The sequence below is a fragment of the Lepidothrix coronata genome, unplaced genomic scaffold (genome assembly GCF_001604755.1).
Source record: "Lepidothrix coronata isolate B3197 unplaced genomic scaffold, Lepidothrix_coronata-1.0 Scaffold88, whole genome shotgun sequence".
Lineage (NCBI taxonomy): Eukaryota > Metazoa > Chordata > Aves > Passeriformes > Pipridae > Lepidothrix > Lepidothrix coronata.
Window position 1 is genome coordinate 3,170,709 of NW_016690268.1, and position 20,920 is coordinate 3,191,628.

General features: G+C 40.0%; 1 protein-coding gene across 9 annotated transcripts in view; it reads left to right on the plus strand.

Moving 5' to 3' along the window:
* Window positions 1–20,920, plus strand: part of FARP1 (FERM, ARH/RhoGEF and pleckstrin domain protein 1) — a 207,261-nt gene that overhangs the window by 184,270 nt on the left and 2,071 nt on the right. For 5 of the 9 annotated variants that reach the window (XM_017821054.1, XM_017821058.1, XM_017821057.1 and 2 more), the window contains exons 17-26: window positions 5,690–5,771; window positions 8,419–8,656; window positions 10,032–10,162; window positions 13,190–13,258; window positions 15,039–15,128; window positions 16,254–16,336; window positions 16,657–16,769; window positions 17,274–17,437; window positions 19,875–19,982; window positions 20,679–20,830. In XM_017821054.1, coding sequence (XP_017676543.1) covers window positions 5,690–5,771; window positions 8,419–8,656; window positions 10,032–10,162; window positions 13,190–13,258; window positions 15,039–15,128; window positions 16,254–16,336; window positions 16,657–16,769; window positions 17,274–17,437; window positions 19,875–19,982; window positions 20,679–20,830 — 1,230 coding nt within the window. Of the gene's footprint in view, window positions 1–5,689; window positions 5,772–8,418; window positions 8,657–10,031; window positions 10,163–13,189; window positions 13,259–15,038; window positions 15,129–16,253; window positions 16,337–16,656; window positions 16,770–17,273; window positions 17,438–18,833; window positions 18,971–19,874; window positions 19,983–20,678; window positions 20,831–20,920 lie in introns of those variants that run through there. The other 4 variants (XM_017821061.1, XM_017821060.1, XM_017821062.1 and 1 more) reach the window with 4 other exon arrangements.

Consider the following 20,920-nt stretch of genomic DNA (forward strand, 5'->3'; position numbering starts at 1 on the left):
TTCTAGATCACAGGCACATCTGAGGAAAGCTGCTACTCGGTATTACCAGATGTGACTGTGTGGCTGGTAATTTGCAAAAAAAAAGGCTCTTAGATTTTAGCATATGAAAGGAGAAGGCTCAATCAGGATTGATGGAAGCAAGTTTGAAAACCTGTAATAAAAAAGCACTCAGGGAGGTGTAGGAAGATGAGCTAAATGTTCATTTATTAACCATTTTCTGTTTGAGAAACAGCACTTGTTCTCAAGAAGAGCAGCATGATAACACAGTTTATATAAACAGGGCAACAGTCCTTATCTGCCATCTTAAATGCAGAGTGCCAGCTAGTCAGTTGGTTCTGCATATCTGGTGAGGAGGGATGAAGAGTACAGTTTCAAAAGTGTCTTCATCCTATGTGCAGAAATGAGGTATGTGTTGTAATACAAACCTCTGAGTTATGCATTATGAATTCCTGACACAAAGATATTGAGAGGGGCTTGGTGCCAGTGCATTGAGCTCGAGGATAGTTTGCATTGCTGAAGTCACTTTTGGGTACCTCTGGGGTTTAGAGCTGTGCTACACCCAAATTAATTGGAAATTGTTAGGGAGAGAAATCACTTGTCCAGGATCTATTAGTCACATCTAGAGCCATATTACATTCATCTCAGTGGCTCTCTGGGAGGGATGCACGCAGGATCAGCTCTGAGCTCCGCAGCAAGATATGAAATGCTCTTGCATTTACAGTATTTTTCATGCAATGGTGTTACTTGCTCTGATCTTTTTGTTTAAAAGCATTTCTAATGCATGTTTCCTTTAGATTGGATTCCTCTTACAACAGGGATAGCCAACCAAAGTCTTTAAATGTGTGTATGCTCCCCAGAGGGTTGGTGTGACTTTGGTGAAGCTCTGATGGCTTCATCAGTACATTTCTTATGCTCTGAGGAGTGTTTCATGCACCACTTACTTCTGGAAGGACAGCTGCAGTGCCGACCGGAATGGGCAGGGGAGTGAGAAGCACTGTGTAATAGGAGGGCATGAGCTAAGAAGGGGCTGTTTTGCTTTTATTGACTCTTCTTTTTGAATTACAAAACATTACTCTTATTTGAAAGGCAGTTGTAATGGCAAATATTTAAGGTATTTTTTAGTATTAGAACTTTAGCTAATGATAAAGTCATAAAAAGTCAGAAGTGTCTAAGTGCTCAAAGATCAACTATAATATCCAGGAGGGAGATGATGTTCCTCAGCATGTAACAGAAGATCACACATTGTAAATATAATTTTTTGCAATTGATTTATTATTATTTTGGCTGCAATTGGAGGCTGCAATCAAAGATTTTTATGTTCACCTCAGAATCTTTGTTGAGAAATCTTTATCTTCTTCTTTGCCTTGCAACCATCCGCACCAAATTTCTGTTTCTTCTGCTACCATTCATGGATGATTGAGGATATGGGCTGACTTGAAATTTCTTTCCATTAATTTTTCAATTATATACACTAAGAATTTCATGTAATTCGAAAATCTGACATAGCTACTTGTGTCATCCCTGTAAGTCAAGGTGGTGGCCATTTGTAGTAATATAAATAAGGTGGTGTCTGAGTTTCTTATCAGGTATAAAAGTCAGTCTCTTCATCCTTTCTTGCAATTGTACACTTTTATTATCTGAATCTGGGCCCCTAGTGGTCTAGTGGTTAGGGTGCAGGACTCTCACCGCTGCGACCCGGGTTCGATTCCCAGCCCCCCGGGCAGATGGAGCTCGTCAGCCCTGTAAGGCAATCCATCTAAGAGAAGGTCACTCTAAACAAACCTGCGTCCTGGGGACCTCACTGCCACTGTCCAAGCTTGCTTGGCCCCGGCAGATGAACCTCAGGATTAAAGGGTGGGCTCAGTTCAGCGCACGCTGGGTCTCACCTAAAAAATCCACTGCGCAGGCTCGAAGGGTTAATGACCTTTCCCAAATCTTCGCTCGCGAAGACTGGCCATATTATTATATTATTACACTTTTATTGATGTAAAATGGAAGAGACTATTTGGAGAAATATGAGAAATAACCTGATTATACAATAATATCCCCATTATTCAGCATAATTTTCAGTGATTTTACTCATAAGATATGAGTGGACTGAGGGTACATTATGTGTGGGGTAAGCAGCCCCTACATCTTCTATGGAGCTGGGGATCACAGATCAACTCCTGATGAAAAGTTGTGAGATCCTAGTTCCTGAGCTTTGTCCCTTGTCACTGGCAGATAGATACCATGTTCAAACAATGACCCATGAAAACAAGGAGTAAAAAGAACAATTTAGCCATTGATGCACAACAAATGAGCACTTCTTTCCTCTCAGCAAGCTGAGTGTTGTTATTCAAAACATACACCGCAGGGAGAGCTCTTTTTTGTGCTCCTGTGCTTTGGGCTGTTGCAGCAGTGAGACATCATCTGATAGATCGTGTGTTTGGTTTTTATTTTTATGTGCTGTGTATTTGGATGCTCTTTTCCTGGGATTTCTTCTTGTTTTTTTGGGGATTTGCATGTTGAGGAGCTGAGAAACAGGGCATTGTAGCATAAGGTTTACTCTGGAGTCCGCCATGGAGCTGAAGCGGAGTGAGGTTGGGGTTTAGGAGGCAGATGTGAAGCTGTCATGTTCCCCCATGCCTGGCTTCAGCTTTCCTTGCCTCTCTGTTCCCCATCACAGCCTACATGCCTACGCACCATTCCCAGTGGGAAAATCATCTCTGTTGCAAGGGGCAGCATTTGCATGAAAATTAATAATGAAAGCAAGAAGAATTGCTGAAACAAGGAGCAATACCCAGCCATCACATTTCTGTATTTTCTCCTAAGGAAACCCGGCTTTGTTTCTTCAGGCAGCGTGCACCTGCGTGCAGCACAGGTCATCTCTGTTGGCCTGGGCAGAAGGCTCTGGTACAATTCAGCTTTTCACTGTTCAGCCAGCAGCTGGACACAGGCTGTTGCTTTTGGGGAACCCCCTTCTCTCTGTCTGTGTCACTCTGCAAACATGCAGAGTAAGATTTGAAAGCCCTGAGAGTCATTGGCCAAAGCCAATGAAGGGGAGCTGTTCTCGATGCTTTGCGTGTGACCAGTGTGGTGAAACGCTGTGCAAGCAGTCAGTGCTGGCTATGCTGAAGAGTGCCCAGGGGGTCAACTTTTAGGAAATAAGAACCTGACTGCTCAGTAAAGAGCTGCACTAAATATCAGCTGTTGGAAGCACTCACTGTGACTTCAGTAGGCTTGAGCTCAGCCTTCAAGTAGCTAGCTATTAGATAAGAAATTTGCAATATGTATTCTAGCTGACCCATATTGTAGCCCTCAGATCAGAAAAGCAATGTCTACTTAGAAATAACATTCTGTAATGCTGTACTTAGTATTTATCTTGGCAGTAAATAGATAACTATATATATTTCGTGCTCAGAAAGGTACAAAATTGTTTAAGTCTATTAGATTAAATCAAATGTAGAGACATAAAAAAGGATCCAGGCAGTGCCAGAGAGGTAGAGAATAACACATAAAGCAAGAATTCTTATAATTACCAGATACGGTGCCGTTATTGGCAGCAGTACAAATTCATCTGGCTTTGACATTTCTGGGATGGTGTGTAGTGGCACAGCATAAACCGTTTGGGATGGGATGCTGCATGCTGGCTCCACAGGTGGAGAGTGGCTTTCCCTTGCTTCCTACCAGTGTAGTGCTACTGCCTTAGACTTCAAATGGTTGTGACTTTCAGCTGGGGGCACTTTCATGTGCACTACTTTGAGCAGACCTTCACTGGATGGAAAGTTTTATTTACAACCTGCCATAGGAAATCTCAGTGGGGAGAGCAGCTGGATGAATAGGACATGGTCGAAGGGAAAGTCAAGGAACAGCATAGAGGGGAGATTATTTGACAGACAGAGACTTCCTGGAGACAGAAATTGTACTTTTATCCTCAGGTAATGTGGAGACTGTAGTCTTGTGATGTCCATACATACCTCCGCTCTTCCTTGCAGTTTAGAGCATTTCTTAGGCATGATTTGACTACGACAGTGCTCATCTAACATAGTACTTTTGCAAAACTGGTGATGGTAATTAAAGTTATCACTGACACAACCCAACTTCCTATCCCAGTGTAACCTTTGGGTTTGGAAAAAAACATTAAAAAATCATGTTGAGAACTGTTTTTACTTGCTTAAATAGGCATGTGAGTGCCTGGGAGTCTTAACACAATAGGAAATAATTAAAGGCAGTCTATGAAACTGGCTATTGTTCAAATGAACATGGAACAATCCCTTGTTTGTCAAGTGAGTCTCTTTGTCTATTGAAGGATAAAATAGATGTTACTGTGTAGTATTTATAAGCTGTGCCCTCCACATTTCCCAGTTAGAAAAGCATGCAGAGAAATTATCCAACAGAAACATAATCATGTTAACTTTACAAAACAAAATATATGTCTGAATATGTATCTATTAATATGATAATATGTCTTGCCAGTGAAAGTATATTCCTAAGAACAACTGCATCCTCTGTGATTTGGTGATTGTGAGACCTCTTTGGTTAAGTTGCCCATAGTAAGGAATGCAGAGTTTTATAACCTTATGCTTTCACTGTGCACAGAATTGTCTTAAAAGTGTGAATTACTGGAAATGAGTGAAAAACAATATATCCATTTAGCATAAAACAGAGGCTACATTATCTTTGGATTTATTTAGGACTTGATTATGTTTCTGTCCTCTTCCAAGATAGTGCATTTGTTTGGCTGAATTGCAGTTGCTCACACCAGGACTGGATCTGTCTCCCAATACTCAGATTAGAGACCTGAACTGAATTGTAAAAACTGAGGACAGCATGTAAAAAGCCATGCTGCAGGAAACTTGGATGCACTATCAGAAGTTGGAAAGGGGAAGGGAACAGTGCTTCTCCCCACACAACCCTAGTGATTTTCTTTTGAAAGCATAACTTGCTTGTAACAGATCTGTAACAGTTAGGTTCTTACAGTCATGGTTTTTCCTCCTGTGTTTTCTAAAATGTGTTTGGATTCAGTCAGAGCGTGGTATCCTTGCCTGTCTCGCACATGGGTTTAGAAGCAGGAATATCTTTTTCATCAGGAGTTGGGTTTCTCCCAAATGGAGCACTCATCCAAGTGCAGCTGGCTGGGTGGGAGGGAGCAGTTTGCATTTGTAATATCATAAGTGACACACTGAAAGAAAATTCCTACCAGTATGTAACACTTATGAGTCAAACGCAGATGCTGGATAGATTTTTTTTTTTTTGGTCCCACTGTCCTTTACATAAGCGGAAAGCTTTTCAGAGGAGGAACACCCCCCAGGTCCTGTTCTGGGTTTCAGACATTGTTTCTGAACAGAATTAACCTTCTGCTCTAAACCCACATATTGTCATGGGATTTGGATATCTTCATTTTCCCAAACCATTTTCAGCCTTCTCTGGTGTGTTTAAAAATGCTAAAAATTTTCTTTAGGAGTCTAATCCTTCTGTTGAGTGCCTGCCCTCTCTGTTGTTAGGAGTGAAAGCCAGGCTGGGTGAAAGGTGTACTGTACTTGGGAATTACACATCTGTCAGGAATATTCCTCACACACTTCTGAGCAATGGAGCATGGGGGTCAGGTTTTTAAAAGAAATGAACTGTTGAGGTTCTTTCTGTGCTTATGAGTGATTATGCAGTTTTATTGCATGACTGAAGTGTGTGGTATTTCTGTTGCTGACAGGGAAGGCCGCTCTAATGCTCACATTAAAGGAGATTACCAAAGAATCGGAGATGTTATGCTAAAGAACATTCAGAATATGAAGGTAGGAGTGATCCTATAACTATTAAGCTTTGACATGGATTAACATTAGCATGCTTTCAATTTTCGCATGATGTTGCCTCTTGTGCTGTTGTCTGCCAATTGTAATCAAGGATTATGCTATGAAAGTTTCCTTTGATGAAGTAGCAAGCATTTGGTGAGACATAAGATTTCAGAATTGCAAGCTGACTTTAAATTGTCCAGCCCCTTTCCTCCATTCTCCAAATATAGAAGCAACAAACACAAAAGTTCAGGAACACCTAATTTCCAGCTCTTTTTTTCTTCAAATAAGAAGGCAAAGCATTGGAATTTGTGTGGATGACGAGACTGTTCAAAAGCCTACTTTTTCATGCAAATATATATGTTAACATATTGCAGGAGTAGTGACCATAACCTGGATATTAATTAGTCTTGGGAAAGTTATATTTCTGCACTACAGTGACAAATTAGATGAAAGGTTTTTGAATCAATGAGAATAATTGCCTTCAATCCCTTTAAAACTAGAATTAAAAATACATGTATGAACCGTAAATCTAGATGTAATATTCAGCAGATTTTGCAACTGTTTTTAATCTGGCCAGAGCAGTATTGTTGATGCTCTGTTGATGCTCTGCTGAGAAAACAGCATGAAATGCAGGCATGGGAGCCTGTGAAAACCCTATGAACTTTTACAGTAGGGATATAAGCTCACCTTACTATGATGTAGCTATGCATCCAAGTCGATGTGGGGCAAAACACAACACTTCACCTTTGGTATGTGGATCTCAAAGTGCTTTTGAAACTGTCCAATAAATCCTTCCTTGGTGATTGCCACTTGGGCATTCTGCAGTTAGTAAATTCAGCAACCTTGAGTCCTTGGCTGGAGGAAAGGGCAGTTTAGTCATTACAGCTCTCCCAAGATGTTAGTTAGTACTAGATTTATCTTTCAGAAGGACAGAGAGACGCTGAGAAGTTAAGTGATGTTCAAGTGATTATACAGCAAATCAGAAGAAGGGAGCTTAGAAATCTCCATTTACAGTCCCCACCATAGACAGCCTCGTCAACTTACTTTCTCTGCAGTGTATTTAGCCAGGAACTGCTTTTTTCCCTCAAGGTATAATTCAGATGCATTGGAATAAATGTAAATTGGACTTTTCTACCTCCGTCCCTCCATGCACACCTTCACTTACAGTTTTTAGAATACCACAGAGCTTCTGACAGATTCTTCTCTTGGTACCTTGCAACATTAAATTGTCTGTCGTTTGCTGTCTGCGGGTCCTTCTGGGGCACTAGTGTAAAGGCTGTGAATAGTCCTCACTGTAACTTAGTCCTGTCAGTGTGCTTTCAGCCTTCCAATTTTCCCTTTCCCATTAGAGGGTTTTACTTCATTTGCTTTGAGATTCACCACCACTGATTAGCTGATACGTGGAGGAAAGAGGCAAAAGCTAGTTTAACTCAAAAGAACTGCACAGAAAACAGTAAAATTAGTTAAAACTCTACTTATTTATCATGAGAACTGTTAAAAGACCTGAAGACTGACATTTCTTGTTTAATTAACATCGGAGAGAAGTTAAGAGCAAGTAATTAATGGGTAGTCTCTGTAGTTATCTAGAAGGTCTGCTGTGTCTTGCCTGAGTTCCAGACTTGTAAAACGAATATGTAGTGTATGGAGGAAGCAGCTTAACTATAGGGAAGGTATGTTTCTGGTAAACTTGTCACAAATCGCAGGAGAGAGAGTTGACTAGAAATGTGTCAGAAAGCACAAAGTTCAGATTAAGCAAAAGTGTCTTCTCAAGTACATTCATTTTATGCATTCAGTGTCTTTTTGTTCCTGCCTAATGTTTTACCAGATACTGGAAAACTTTATTTGGCTGCTCAGAGAAGCTCTGTGCATCCTGAAGAACCAGTTCACCTCTAGCAAAACACAAATTAATTCCATGTCTTAATTGTTAAAAAAAATCTGCTGAATTGTTTTAAAAGGGACTTGTAAATATCTGCAATACTGAGACCTAAATGAAGTTACATGTTTCATGCAAACCTATTTCACTTGCTGGTGCACTGGTTGGTTCCCTACGGCCAGTGGGGTGATCTTAGAGACTGCACTAAGGAGAAGAGGCTGTAGTCCAAGAATGAAGAACTCTAACATATCCATTTCTGTTGGACAACACCTCTATTTTTGTGTTTGTTCAGATTCCCGGGAGGTGCAACTTCTCATGAATAAGAAGGCAGCAGAAGCTAAAAGTCCATTTACCTGCATCTCAGCTCCCCAAAAGCACCTAAGGGAAATGGGGCAACTAAATCCCTTCATCCTTTTAGAAAATCTCGTTTTCTTTCCTAACTCTGCATTCACATTGTCTGGCTGTCTCCCTGTTGCACCCAGTTGCATGAGCTATGTTCATGTCATCTCCTTGCCTTTGGATTTCTCACTGATAAGAGACGTAGTTTCGTTGACTCATATACTTTTGTTTTACAGGGAATGCAGAACGGGTGGGGGTGTCTACTTCAGATGAGTAATGACATTTCAGAGCTATTGTGTTTTAGAGTGATTTTGTTTGCAAAATTTCCACTGCTGTGCTAGTTGGTTGTTTTGCTGGAATAGGTTTGGGCTGAGTCATCTCTCATAGTGATTGCTAAGAGCTCTACTACATCCTTTTTTTTTTTGTGCATATAAGCAACTGACAATTCACCTGCGGAAGCACAATGAGATTTTAATGGAGTTGGAGAATGGGATCAAGAACTCTCGTAAGCTGGAGACCTTTTGCAGAGATTTTGAACTACAGAAAGTTTGCTACTTGCCTCTCAACACCTTCCTTCTCAGACCTTTACACAGGCTTATGCACTACAAGCAGATAATGGAGAGGCTTTGCAAGCACTATCCTCCAAGCCACACAGACTTCAGGGATTCAAGAGGTAAGTAAGAGAAAAGACACCAGTTCTTGGGGTTGTGGAATGGCATCCTACTCCATTAGAGGTGTATGGCTGGCCAAAAAAAAGATTATTTTTTTTTTAAACCTACATTGAAAGAGGATTGAGTTGCAAAATCCAGCACTCTGAACACCAGAAACAGTAGGATTCAGGTTGTATACACATTATGCCACAGTCTGGGCAGGTATTTGGAAGAGAATTCTGCTGGGGGTTATTAAACACACAGAAATGACAGACGGTTCAGGGAGTCTTTTAAACTGAAAACAGTTGGGAGGTTGGAAGAGAGCACAAGAAACATACTATATGTGCTCCTCTCTTTCCCTAGAGATCTGCTAAGAACACAAAATATTGGCCCAGGTGAACCCTTGCTCTGACCCATCAGGGCTGCTGTTATTATGTCTTTAAGTACTATTTGCTTTTTTTTCAAGACATGTAGTGTACTCTATTACCATTTCCATTATTTGTTTCAGGAACTTGAAACAGCTGGCTTGGATTTTTTTTTTCAAACATGAAAACATTTCCCCCCTATAGTCTGGACTCATTGCCTGCCATTTCTTTCTGATGATTTGTTTTCCTTCTTCTTTACCTCCATCCCCCACCCCTGTTGTAAGCTATGTATGTTTAAGGATAACTGTGTTATCTGTACAGTTAGCATCGGTGCAGATCCACGGAAGAACCTGGGCAGAGAGTAACGCTCAGCATAACTGCTGGCAGCTATAAGGTATAGCTGAGTTAGTTGGCTGAGTTCCCTCAGATTCCATACAATGAGACCCACAGCATGCAATGCACAAAATGTGGAGGTAACCTGACCTGTGGCAATAAGAAATGCCACAGAGGTCTATGGCACCGAAGTGCTGTGTGGAACAGATGTTTGCCCAAATGCAGCTACTTCCTGAATGATCTCAGGGAATGCAGTGAGGTAGTGTCTTCATTTCCCTCAGCCAAGGCTAGATGTTGAGGATGATGTGTCCATTCCCAGTGTGCCACAGGCAGGGAGAAAAAATGAATGTTTTTTCAAGCATAAAGAACATCCCTAGATTGATTGGAGATGTAGGAAATGAAGTCCTTTAGGAGAATCCATTCACTGGTGCTCTGAATTGACTCTAGTGTTCTTACAAAGTTCCTGTGGCTAAAATAGAGCAAACTTTGGATTCAGGAAATGGGCTGACTCTTCATTACAGCACTCCACCCTTTCCATTCCATAAGATGATGTCCAGAGTTTGTGTGTGCCTGAGTAACTTTACACTGTGAATAAGAGCAGCACAAGAAGGTTTTTGAAATAGGTGCTGCAGGTAAAAGCAATTCTTTTTGAACATTCTTGTAAATTTTTAATAAGCACTTTATGAATTTGTCCATCTAGCTGCTTTGGCTGAGATTTCTGAAATGGTGGCTCAGCTCCATGGCAATATGATAAAGATGGAGAACTTTCAGAAGCTGCATGAACTGAAGAAAGATTTGATGGGCATGGACAATCTGGTGATCCCAGGAAGAGTAAGTAACAGAGTTGTGATCAAGATTTGATGCAATTTTAAAGTATTAGGTGTGTTTTAGAAACCTGTTAATTAGGGGCCACTGTGACATTGCCTTTCCTCATACAAATCTTTATCTCCCACCAAAAGCTGTCAAATGTAAACATAATAATACCATATGTCATGGTTTAACCCCCTGGCAGAAGCCAAGCTCCAGCAGACACTAGCTCACTCTTTCACCAGTGGGATCTGGGAGAGTTCTGGAAGGGTAAAAGCCAGAAAACTCATGGATTGAGATAAAGACAGTTTAATAGGTAACCCAAAAGTTGCACATGCAAGCCAAGCAAAATAAGGAATTAATTCACTGCTTCCCACGGAGAGGCAGATGTTCAGCCATCTCCAGTAAAGCAGGACCCGATTACCCATAACAGTTACTTGGGAAGACAAACGCCATCACTCTAAACATCCCTACATCCTCCTTCCCCCTGCTTTACATGCTGAGCATCATGTTGTATGGTCTGGAATATCCCTTTGGTCAGTTTGGGTCACCTGTCCTGGCTGTGTCTTCTCCCAACTCCATGCACCCCCAACTTTCTTGCCGGCATGGCGATATGAAAAGCAAAGAAGGCCTTGGCTCTGTGTAAGTCCTGCTCAGCAATAACAAAAACATCTCTATATTGTCAATCCTGTGTTCAGCACAAATCCAAAACACAGCCCCATACTAGCCATGGTGAAAAAATTAATTGTACCCCAGCCAAAACCAGCACACCATAGAAAACAGCAACCTTTAAAGCAGGAAGAGGCAATCCTTGTTTACTGATTTTGTATAGATTTGGGCAGTCGTAGGCAATTCCAAACATCTATTACAACAGATGCGCTAAAAATGTAATATTTATCATGGTGTTCAGAGCTTGAACAGTTGCACATTTCCTCATTTCATGCTGCCCTTATTTTTTTTCCCAACCCTCGATGCTAGAACATGACAGATTAAAGGAAAATAAGACATTTGTGCTGGAGGACCTTCAGCCCTTTCACAATGCCTTGCTTTGAAACTCATGGCCCTGGGGACAAGCAGTCTTTTTAATCTACATGTAACATTAGGCAATAATTTTTGAGACAAGGTTGCCTTAAGTAAACACTTTTAATTGCGCTACAAAAATACCAACATCTCTTTTTTACTTGTGATGCTTTTTTAAGAACAAAGGCTTATTTCAGAATAAATGAGCCACAGTGTAATATTTGTAGCCTTTTTTATTTTCCTAGGCACATGTATCTGTGCAAGCAAACTTGAGAGTTGTCTGTTGCTGAAGTAGTTACCTCCCCACTCCGTTGACTTTTGTGTGTCATATACAAAAATAATACTTGCAGCAAGTGAAATGCTGGGGTATGAAGTTGATGTGCCATTGGGAAGGCAGTGCTGAGCACAGGTATTTCTGGATTTGTGGCTGTTCCCCACTCCCTCACTTTGCTTTTTCTCTGTCTCCAAGCAGCTGCCACAGCTCATGTTTCTAGTGATCCACAGACTGTTCACATCCTTGGCAAGTCCCTCAGGACATTTCACAGCCCATGCATCTCTCTATCACATGAAATTAAATGCTGTCATCGGGTGTTTCTGCTACCCTATTCTATTTAAAGACTGAGCAGTCTTCCTGTCCTAGGAAGTTCAAGGAAAAGGCAGATGGGGAGGCAGAGGTTGTTTGCCTGCCAAGGCAAGAAACATTGGCCACCATGCTCTGGCACATGCCCAAGATGTTGCTGCTTCCAGCCCTTTGGCTGCTCTTCGGGCTCTGACTGAAGTCCCTACCCTGGTGCAGGCCTGGCTGGGAGGCAAGTGCCACTGCCATCCTTTTTATGTTGTCCCAGAGTGGGATCTCTGCTGCCACCAAGCTGGTACCTATATTGGACATGAAAACATCCTGTGGTTGGTTGTGCTTGCAGATTGCAGTGACCTGCAGCTCTTGATCCATGTGTTAACACAGCACTTGTGGTGATGCTAAGCCTGCTGGTGACTATCAGATGGTACCATATAAATACTAATTATGATTAATATTAATACTCTTTGGTGGCCAACAACAACTTCCAGTGGCCTCTCTGGTAACATGAGCTTACTGTGGTATAGGGATAACCACCTCTAGCCACTTTTCCCACCCCTTAGCCCTTAAGTAATGCAGGTGGGGGGACTGGACATATCACAACAACCCTAAGGTATCCAGATTGTCTCTCTGAACAGATTTATTTTAGACAGCCAGTATACCGAGGTGGAGGTGATTCTGATGCTTTAGATAGGTTTTTAATGCACAGTTATGAGTAGAATGACCTTAGAAAGACTGTAATAACTAAATGTAAACCGCTTTGCAGAAGCTGGAGGGAGTGACTGAAAAACTATATTTTCATGAGTTTCAGATAAGTGAAAGTGTGAGTTACTGCATAGTTCACAGTAACCCCAAGAAATACAGCATTTTGAAAGTTTCAGATGTGCTACTTTCCCTCTTATTCCATACCTAAACATTCTTAAGCAGTTTGATCTAAATTAATGTGCTGTACTATATGAGATGGATGGTACTGGGATAACTTACACTTCCAGAAAAATATGCTTCTTTTTGCTGCTGATGGTGATGTTGTGTAGCTGATTTTGCATTGCAGTTAAGAGATAGGTATGCTATATGCACCACAGAAGCTTACCACTGGGGAACCAATAACATATAGGGCAACTTACCATTAGTTTTTACATCATTTGTACCATGGCAAATACTCATTCAAAACTGATGAAAGAGGGAGCTGTCTGAAGTTAAGCTTTCTTAATTTTCGGTTAAAAAAATTTGCTTAGCTGAATTTTCCTAAAATGAATGAAAGGAGTTTATCCTAAAGACAGTTAAAAATGGAAAGGAATTATCCTATAAATTAAATTTTTAACATATTTAATAAAATTAAAAGTCTTGGTGACTGGTAGTCAAATCATTCCTATGACCAAGTAGTCATATTTATGTTTGCGTAATAAAAAAATTGTCATTTTTGCAGGAGATACTTTTTTTTTATTTGTTTCCCACAGGAGTTCATTAGACTGGGCAGTCTTAGTAAGTTGTCTGGAAAAGGTTTACAGCAACGGATGTTCTTTCTGGTAAGTAAAAAGATAGTTTTTCTTTACATAATGAAATGTAACTCTAGTCAACTATTAGACATACTGTTAGACTCAAATTGTGAATTACGGTAAATATTTTTAAACAGCCTTTTTTCAGTTGGCATAATACATCACCTGTGTAGCTGGTTGTTAAGAATTTACAACTCTGTCCAAATCCAATGTAACTGCTTCTTACAAAGATAAAACTATTTTTTATATGACCAGGTGACTATAATGGTAAAATATTACCTCCTAGCACTTTGTCTTCTTAGATAAAAGCAGAGTTATTGCAAAATGAAAAGTGGCACCATGGATAGTGATTATATGCAGAAAAGAAGATAAAGAGTGACTTCTGGTGATATGAACAATAATCCCCATAATGCTCTCAGGACACGTAACAGAATCAAATTTTTCCATAAACCATCCAGTTTCAGCCCACGGATGCCCAACATATCGGTGAACGTGTTTTTACCTGGAGATACATTTTGTAGCTCTTGCCCTAGAAAAGGTTAACTCCTCCCAACATCACTCACAGCATTTTTAGGTTATGGTGATCCCATTCAATCTCTGATCCACAAGAGCTGATCAGATGGTTCCTTCTCTCTTCCTGGCCAGCTGATTTGCTCCCAAGCTCCCCATCTTGCTGATGCTGAGCCCTTGGTGCTGGCACACTGGAATACCCAATAGAGTGCATAGAGTTTCTAATCCATTGTTACAGGGTAAAACATTGAATAGCTACTGCTGCGTGGCACGAGAATACTTCCTTGTATGCAAACAGTGAAGACAATATGTGTGTAGAAAAGCTTGTGAGTATGCTAGGTTTTACAAGGTGTTTGATATTAATCTTTCAAAACATTAAAAATCTAAGACTAGACTCTCAAGTCAGGTGCTTGCTCTGTCAAAGAAGTCTTTGATCTGTCTTAAGCACCAGACTCTATTTGGAAGTAAAATCCCAGGTCAGTATTGTGGGATTCCAAATACATGTGCAATCATTGGCAAAATTAAATCCCCCTCTAGTGGCTGATCCACAAAGCTTCATGAACTACTGCTACTGAATTGTAGAGGTCTGTGGTGAGAGCTCTGTTTCACATCAGAGAGTATGATTTTCTCAATGCAACCATCTGGTTTGAGAAAAACACCCTTTGACCCAGGTGGCACAGTGAAAACATGCCATTTATTTTATGGCAACAAAACACAGACAGTCATTTAACATGCTTTGGACAACTGCTGTTTCCTGCATGAAGCTCTACAAATTGAGATATTCAGTCTCTGCACCTTGGTATTTCAAACCTAAATCCATCTACCTTAAAACAGGTCTCCTGACTTCCTTCTGAATATGGGGAGTAATAGACAACCACTCTGTTCATAAGGGTTGAGTGGGACACATCTCTCACATATACTTATCCTTCCACTTAAAGCAGAAGAAAATATTGATGAAAGACACATCTTCCGTAGCTTCAAAGTATGGCAGAGTGTGAAATGTACTACTCGGTTTCACTGCTGTTGTGTGGCTTGTTAGTTCTGACACAGAGATCACAAAGGGAATATTAGAAGGCATTGGATCATATCCAGTGGAAAATTGTGGGAACATACCTAAAACTAGCTCAGAAGGAAGATAGGTGCTAACACGAGGTAGTGTAGTGTGGAAGCCAATATTTTGGATTCATGCATTAGGATTGTCATATAGTCAGTTTTTCTGTATTTACCTTTCTGATATTGTTTTCCACATACATCCATGCCAACCAACATCATTCTAATAATGCTTATTCTTGTTTTTTAGTTTAATGATATTTTGTTGTACACAAGTAGAGGCCTGACAGCATCCAATCAGTTTAAAGTCCATGGGCATCTTCCACTGTATGGCATGACAGTAAGTATTATCAGAACTTAAGGCATTTGTGCTTAAATGGCCATTTGTGATCCCATCTTAAGTGCTTGATGATTTCTGCTGGACTGAAAGCAGCAGCCAAAGGGGGGGGCTCTGATTCAGAGAAGCTGGAGTTACATTTTACAGTGCCTGATTGGGGCTGCATTGGGTTCAGCATGTGTTCATGTGGCCTTCTGCACAAAGGTGATTAAATAAGCAAAAAATGACAGGGAAAAAAGGCATTTTTGGGGGCTGCTTCCTCATAAAGCAAACTTCTCATGAGATGGCTTCTTTATTTTTTTTTCAACTATAATTTAACCATTAGTCTTACAAGTAATTCATCACCAGTTCAATAAAGACACACTGTGCAAGGCAAGTAAACAGTAGCGACCATCTAATTTCTATAAAAAAACCATTTCCTAATGTTTCCAGATCTGTATCTTAAAGCCTAAGTAGTGGGAAACTGGCAGCAATATATCATTTGGAGCTCTTGCTGCAATTCTTCTGGCACACAGCCAGTTCAAGCCAATAGGACCTAGTTACCTCTTCCTATATGGTTTCAAAAATGTTTTTGCTAATTTCAAAACACTTTCATTCCCTCAATTATTTTCGTTGAACTTCTCATGGGTTTGTATATCTTCTGTACTGTTTTCCTGAGAATTAAATTAGGTAATCAGTACCACAGTGACTGATTTTCTCTAAACACCTGCAAGGCTTCGAGTTTTATCTAGCGTTTCAAGGACTCTACTCCATTATTGATGGCCATTTGGCCTGAACTTGTTCACAACAGAACTGTGTTATGCTGCAGTGTCCAGGGCACTCACAGCCTTTTTAATATACCCCTTTGTATGATAAATCATCTTCTGATAAAAATATCACTATTTTCTTTGACAAAAAGCAGACAAAGCCACACTTTTGGTTTGAGAGGTTTTGCAGGACTAACTTACCGTTCTTCCAACTCGCAAACCACCATTTTTTTTTCTCAATACCTAGCTCAAAGTTGTTGTTTGTGAACATTTCTCTTAGTTTTCTTTTCCCCAATGGTAAGAGCTTGTTCAGTTCACTGTTTCACCTTAAGAAATACACACTTTCTGAAATCTGACTGCATTTGGGTTTTTAATCTCTCAGATAGAAGAAAGTGAGGAGGAATGGGGAGTTCCTCATTGTCTGACTCTACGAGGTCAACACCAGTCCATCGTTGTTGCTGCAAGGTAATCCAGTGAAGACAACACACACATGTAAACTGTATTTCTCTGCAGCTGTCACAGTGGGACACAGAGGCATCATTTTGTTTGTATTTGCTCCTAAAACAATTTCAAAGGTGTATTTTTTTGTGAAAGCCACTTGGTAAAAAAAAAGTGAATGGGACAAAACAGAGTGGCAAGTTGGAACCAAATCTAAGTTATCAAGGGAAAAAAAAAAGTAGCATCTTGTGACTAAATTTATTTAATTAAAAGTAAGCTTAGCTTGTTTCTTAGAGTTTGCTTTCAGCCTGTAAAAAAGTGAATAAAACTTTAATTTTCATTGTTAGTACCCGTGCTGAAATGGACAAATGGACTGAGGACATCCAGATGGCAATAGACCTTGCAGAAAAAAGCAGTGGCCCTGCCCCAGAGCTACTGGCAAGCAGCCCACCTGACAATAGTAAGTAAATGTTAGAGAGTAGGTTTAACTCACTTTTGTCAGTATGATTGCTAATTGCTGCTAAGCAAAATGGTGAAAAATGCTGGCCAGAGGTCAAACCAATGCATTTGAAGTTGATTTATATATATATGTATAGATATATTATAGATGTGTCATTTTAATGTTCTTGTTGATGTTAGCAGAAATTTTCATTGAATAGAGAAGTGATTTAAGCATAATGATTTCAGGAACTATATAACCAGATTTGGGCAGTGTCTGTCCTTGGAAGGTATTAAAACACCAACAAAGCATGGTAGTTAGTCTTTAATTCTAACACTTGCAGAAACACATTAAGTAAATATATAAAATATAATAATCTACTTAAAAATCTGCACAAAATTACTTCTAAAATTGTGTTTTAAAATTAGTTCACAATATTGTGGACAGAATTGATTTGTTTAATTTTTCCAATTATATATGTTGTTGCATAGAGGAAGAAAGATGCTTTTTCCCTGCATTTCATAGAGTCTCCTGATGAAACTACTGTAGACCAGGAATCTGAGGACGACCTCAGTGCATCCCGCACCTCACTCGAACGTCAGTCACCACACCGTGGCAACACTACGGTGCACGTCTGCTGGCACAGAAATACCAGTGTTTCAATGATCGACTTTAGTATTGCTGTGGAGGTATCTGCCTCAGAACGATCTGAACTGCAGCTCCAGGCTCGCTTTTGAATTGACAATTTCCTTTTTGCTCCTCATTAATAAGTGCACTGTTCCATTGTCTCCTTCTGGGGAAGTTTCAGGCACACCTACTGAACTGCCTCCCATATCCTCAAACGATGGCATAAACCATCACTCAAGAAGCACATATCCACTCCCATAGTGCACCTCTGTAAAATCAGTTAGAGCAGTAATTTTCATAGAAGTAACTGTCAAAAAAAATGTTGATGCCCTTTAAAATTTAAAGTAGTTCAAACTGTCTTAATGCTTTCAGTTATAGAGGCATTAAGTCATTGCTCGAGCGGAAAGGATATTGTCTTTAGCTGCTGCAGCCAGAGTTTTAATTATGTGTATTACTAACTTACTTTCTTTACCTAGCCATCTTTTCTGGAACCTTTTGTCATTGCTCAGTCTCATTTGCTTTTTCTTTATTTGCGTTTTCCAACTCAAAATAAAACCACTTTTTTTCCCCCTGATCACAGCTAAGCCAATTTGATACACATTTGTTAATTCTGTACTCAACAGCCGAGGTGCAGACATTGACTTTTCAAAGACTGAAATAAAAGACTCCTAGTTCAGCGTAGGTTTTAGGATGAAGTGGTAAGCCTGCTAAGGTGTTCTTCCTTCACCAAGACAGTCTCCAGGGAGCTCGGAATACTTTATCACAGCCCTCATCAAATGGAAATTAATGCTCAATGAAAATGGAAAAAGGAATCATAAAGCTGAGTGCATTTGCACTCAAGCAGCAGCCCTCAGACATCAGGCCGTCATTGCTCTAGAGAAGATGTATTGATGCAGAACATATACGTGCAAGGACAGACCTATTCCTAGTTTGTGTAACCACCTCTGTTTTTAAACTGAAGCTGAGTTTGTTGCTGAAATATGACAAGGAAAATTATTCTGTACTAGAAAATGCTGACTGTAGAGCCTCATTTCGATCCCATGCAGGTGAATTTTCCACTCTTTATGCCCTTATATCCTGAAAGGGAAGAATAGTTCAGCACAGGGCAAGGTCTCATATTTTTTCCTAAAGCAGAGGGCTTATTATAAATAGATATAAAACCAGTGACTCATTTTAACAATTAAAACATTTAGTTAGGCAAATCTAACTAGGTCTGAGATCAGTGCTCATTGTTCCTCATTTTTGTTCCTTCCCCGTGCCTCGAACACAAACAAAGCAGTGAAGACCAAACACGCCCTGGAGACATGTGTTGTTCTGTGAAAACATCTTCAGCTCCACTGCTGTTCCATGCGTGGCAGGTTACGCTCATGCTCACGTCATTCTGTCGGTGCCTCTCACTTCAGCATTATTGTTTATTTTCTTTGTGTCTCTCCCTCCTTTCTGTCTCTCTTGTGGTAGAAGATCCTCTCTCTGTCAGTGACTGTTCCTCCCTACCTGCTGGACTGATCAGTGATCAGCGGCCTGTTTCCATTTCATATGTCTGCTGGTACCGAATGCAAAGCCTGTCCTTTTATGATATCCTCCAGAGTAATGAGGTAACAGAAAATGAAGGAGTACACGTGTAACTTAGGACAAGGAGGCAGCAGTCCAGATATCAGAGAATGAGATGATAAAGGCTTTAACATATATCCAAGGCTGGTGACAACAGAACTTTTTAAGAATACTTTATTTGTAGTAGGTACACCAGGACCTCCAGATTTTGACTATTAAGCTTTACACATTAAGTTATTATATAAACATAAAGATGTAAACAGCTGTTTTGATCTAGGTGAGAGCCCTTCCAGTCTACAAGGAATGGGAAGTCATTAATAATCCACTGAGAACTCCCTTTCAATTGCAGGGAGCAATGATACTGTGCTTTACATATTCAGTATGTGAAGAGCAGTTTCTTCAACCAGCCATTGAATACATGTACTTTGTTATGGCTTCCTCCTCCTTTTTTGTTAAACTACCCCAAATCCAGCTAAGAATAAGGTTAACAGTCCTTGTTTTTGAAATCTTCGAAAAGTTACCGTGTGAACTCCCTGGGTACTGAGAGCTCAACCTCTATCTGCAACTCTCAAGTATGTCACAATTTTCCTTTACATCACAAATTCATGTCAGACTTTCTGTTTCCATTCTTTTTAAATATCATTCTAAAAGAACAGAGTAGGATAATAAGACTTATGTTTAGTAATAAATTACTTAAAGCCATCTCAATTGAGAAAATAATTAGTGTAGTAGCTTTGAGACTTTGGAAGTACCCAGCTGCAAACAAAAAAAAAAGTTACATAAAGTACTACTTAGCAGCAATAAAATTCAGAAAAGTATGTCCATTCAACCAAAACATTTTCATGTACCACAAGGTCACGTACAACCAGATAAAGTCAAATAATTTTTCTTACAATAATTAAGCTGCAAATACCACTGTTTTATTTGGCTAATTTTGATATGTTTCAGAACCAGCTGTCTGGAAACCTCCTAAGAAAATTCAAAAACAGCAACGGGTGGCAGAAGCTTTGGGTGGTGTTCACCAACTTCTGCATGTTCTTCTATAAATCGCACCAGGTAACTGACTGGATGAGTGTGTGTGCCTGGAGAAGATGTTTGGGGGTTTTCTTCCAAAGAGGGAGCAGAAAGAAAAGTGGACATCAGTCAGAGATGCTGCAGGCGAGAGAAGCAGGTGCACTTGTCACAGCTACACACACAGCCTTCACTGCCACTGGAACACAGAGCAGGGCCTGTTCTCAATCTGCTCTCTTGTCAGTTCTTTCCTGAAGCTTTCAACAGTCACAGTACAGATCATCCTTAAAAGTACAGCAGACCTCACTACTCAGAAGTTGTGGTGCAAGCCTTAAATAAGACTTTTCTCTTGTACAAATTCTGAGATTATGAATTCTGAGATTAAAAATTATGAATTGGAGTATATTCTACATGTAAGAGGCATAAAGAAATAATTTGTTCAAACATGCCATGCTATGCCATGCAGTGAAAGGACTGAAGCAATGAATGCTGCCGGGTGGCCAGCACACTTCTAAAGGAGTAACAATGCCAACAATGAACATGCACCATCCTGATGATGGTCTGTAACAATGGCAGATAATTAATTAAGTTTATTGCAAGTATAAAAACCTGGTGTTTTTCCGCACACACGTGGAAACACGGTGATCTTTAAATGAGTGCATATCTCCCCTCCATTTACTTATGCGCTCTCTTTAATTAAGAGCATTTGATCTCACAGCACTTTCCATCATATCTTTTCAGGACAATCATCCTTTAGCCAGCCTTCCTTTATTGGGATATTCACTTACTATTCCTTCTGAATCTGAAAACATTCACAAAGATTATGTGTTCAAGCTACATTTCAAATCCCATGTGTACTACTTCAGGGCTGAAAGTGAATATACGTTTGAAAGGTAAGTTTGTCTTCTGTGAGAGGAAATTTTTGTTCAATTCCAGGAGTGTTTTTCAGAACAACATTAATAGATGTAAACTTTAATAAATTG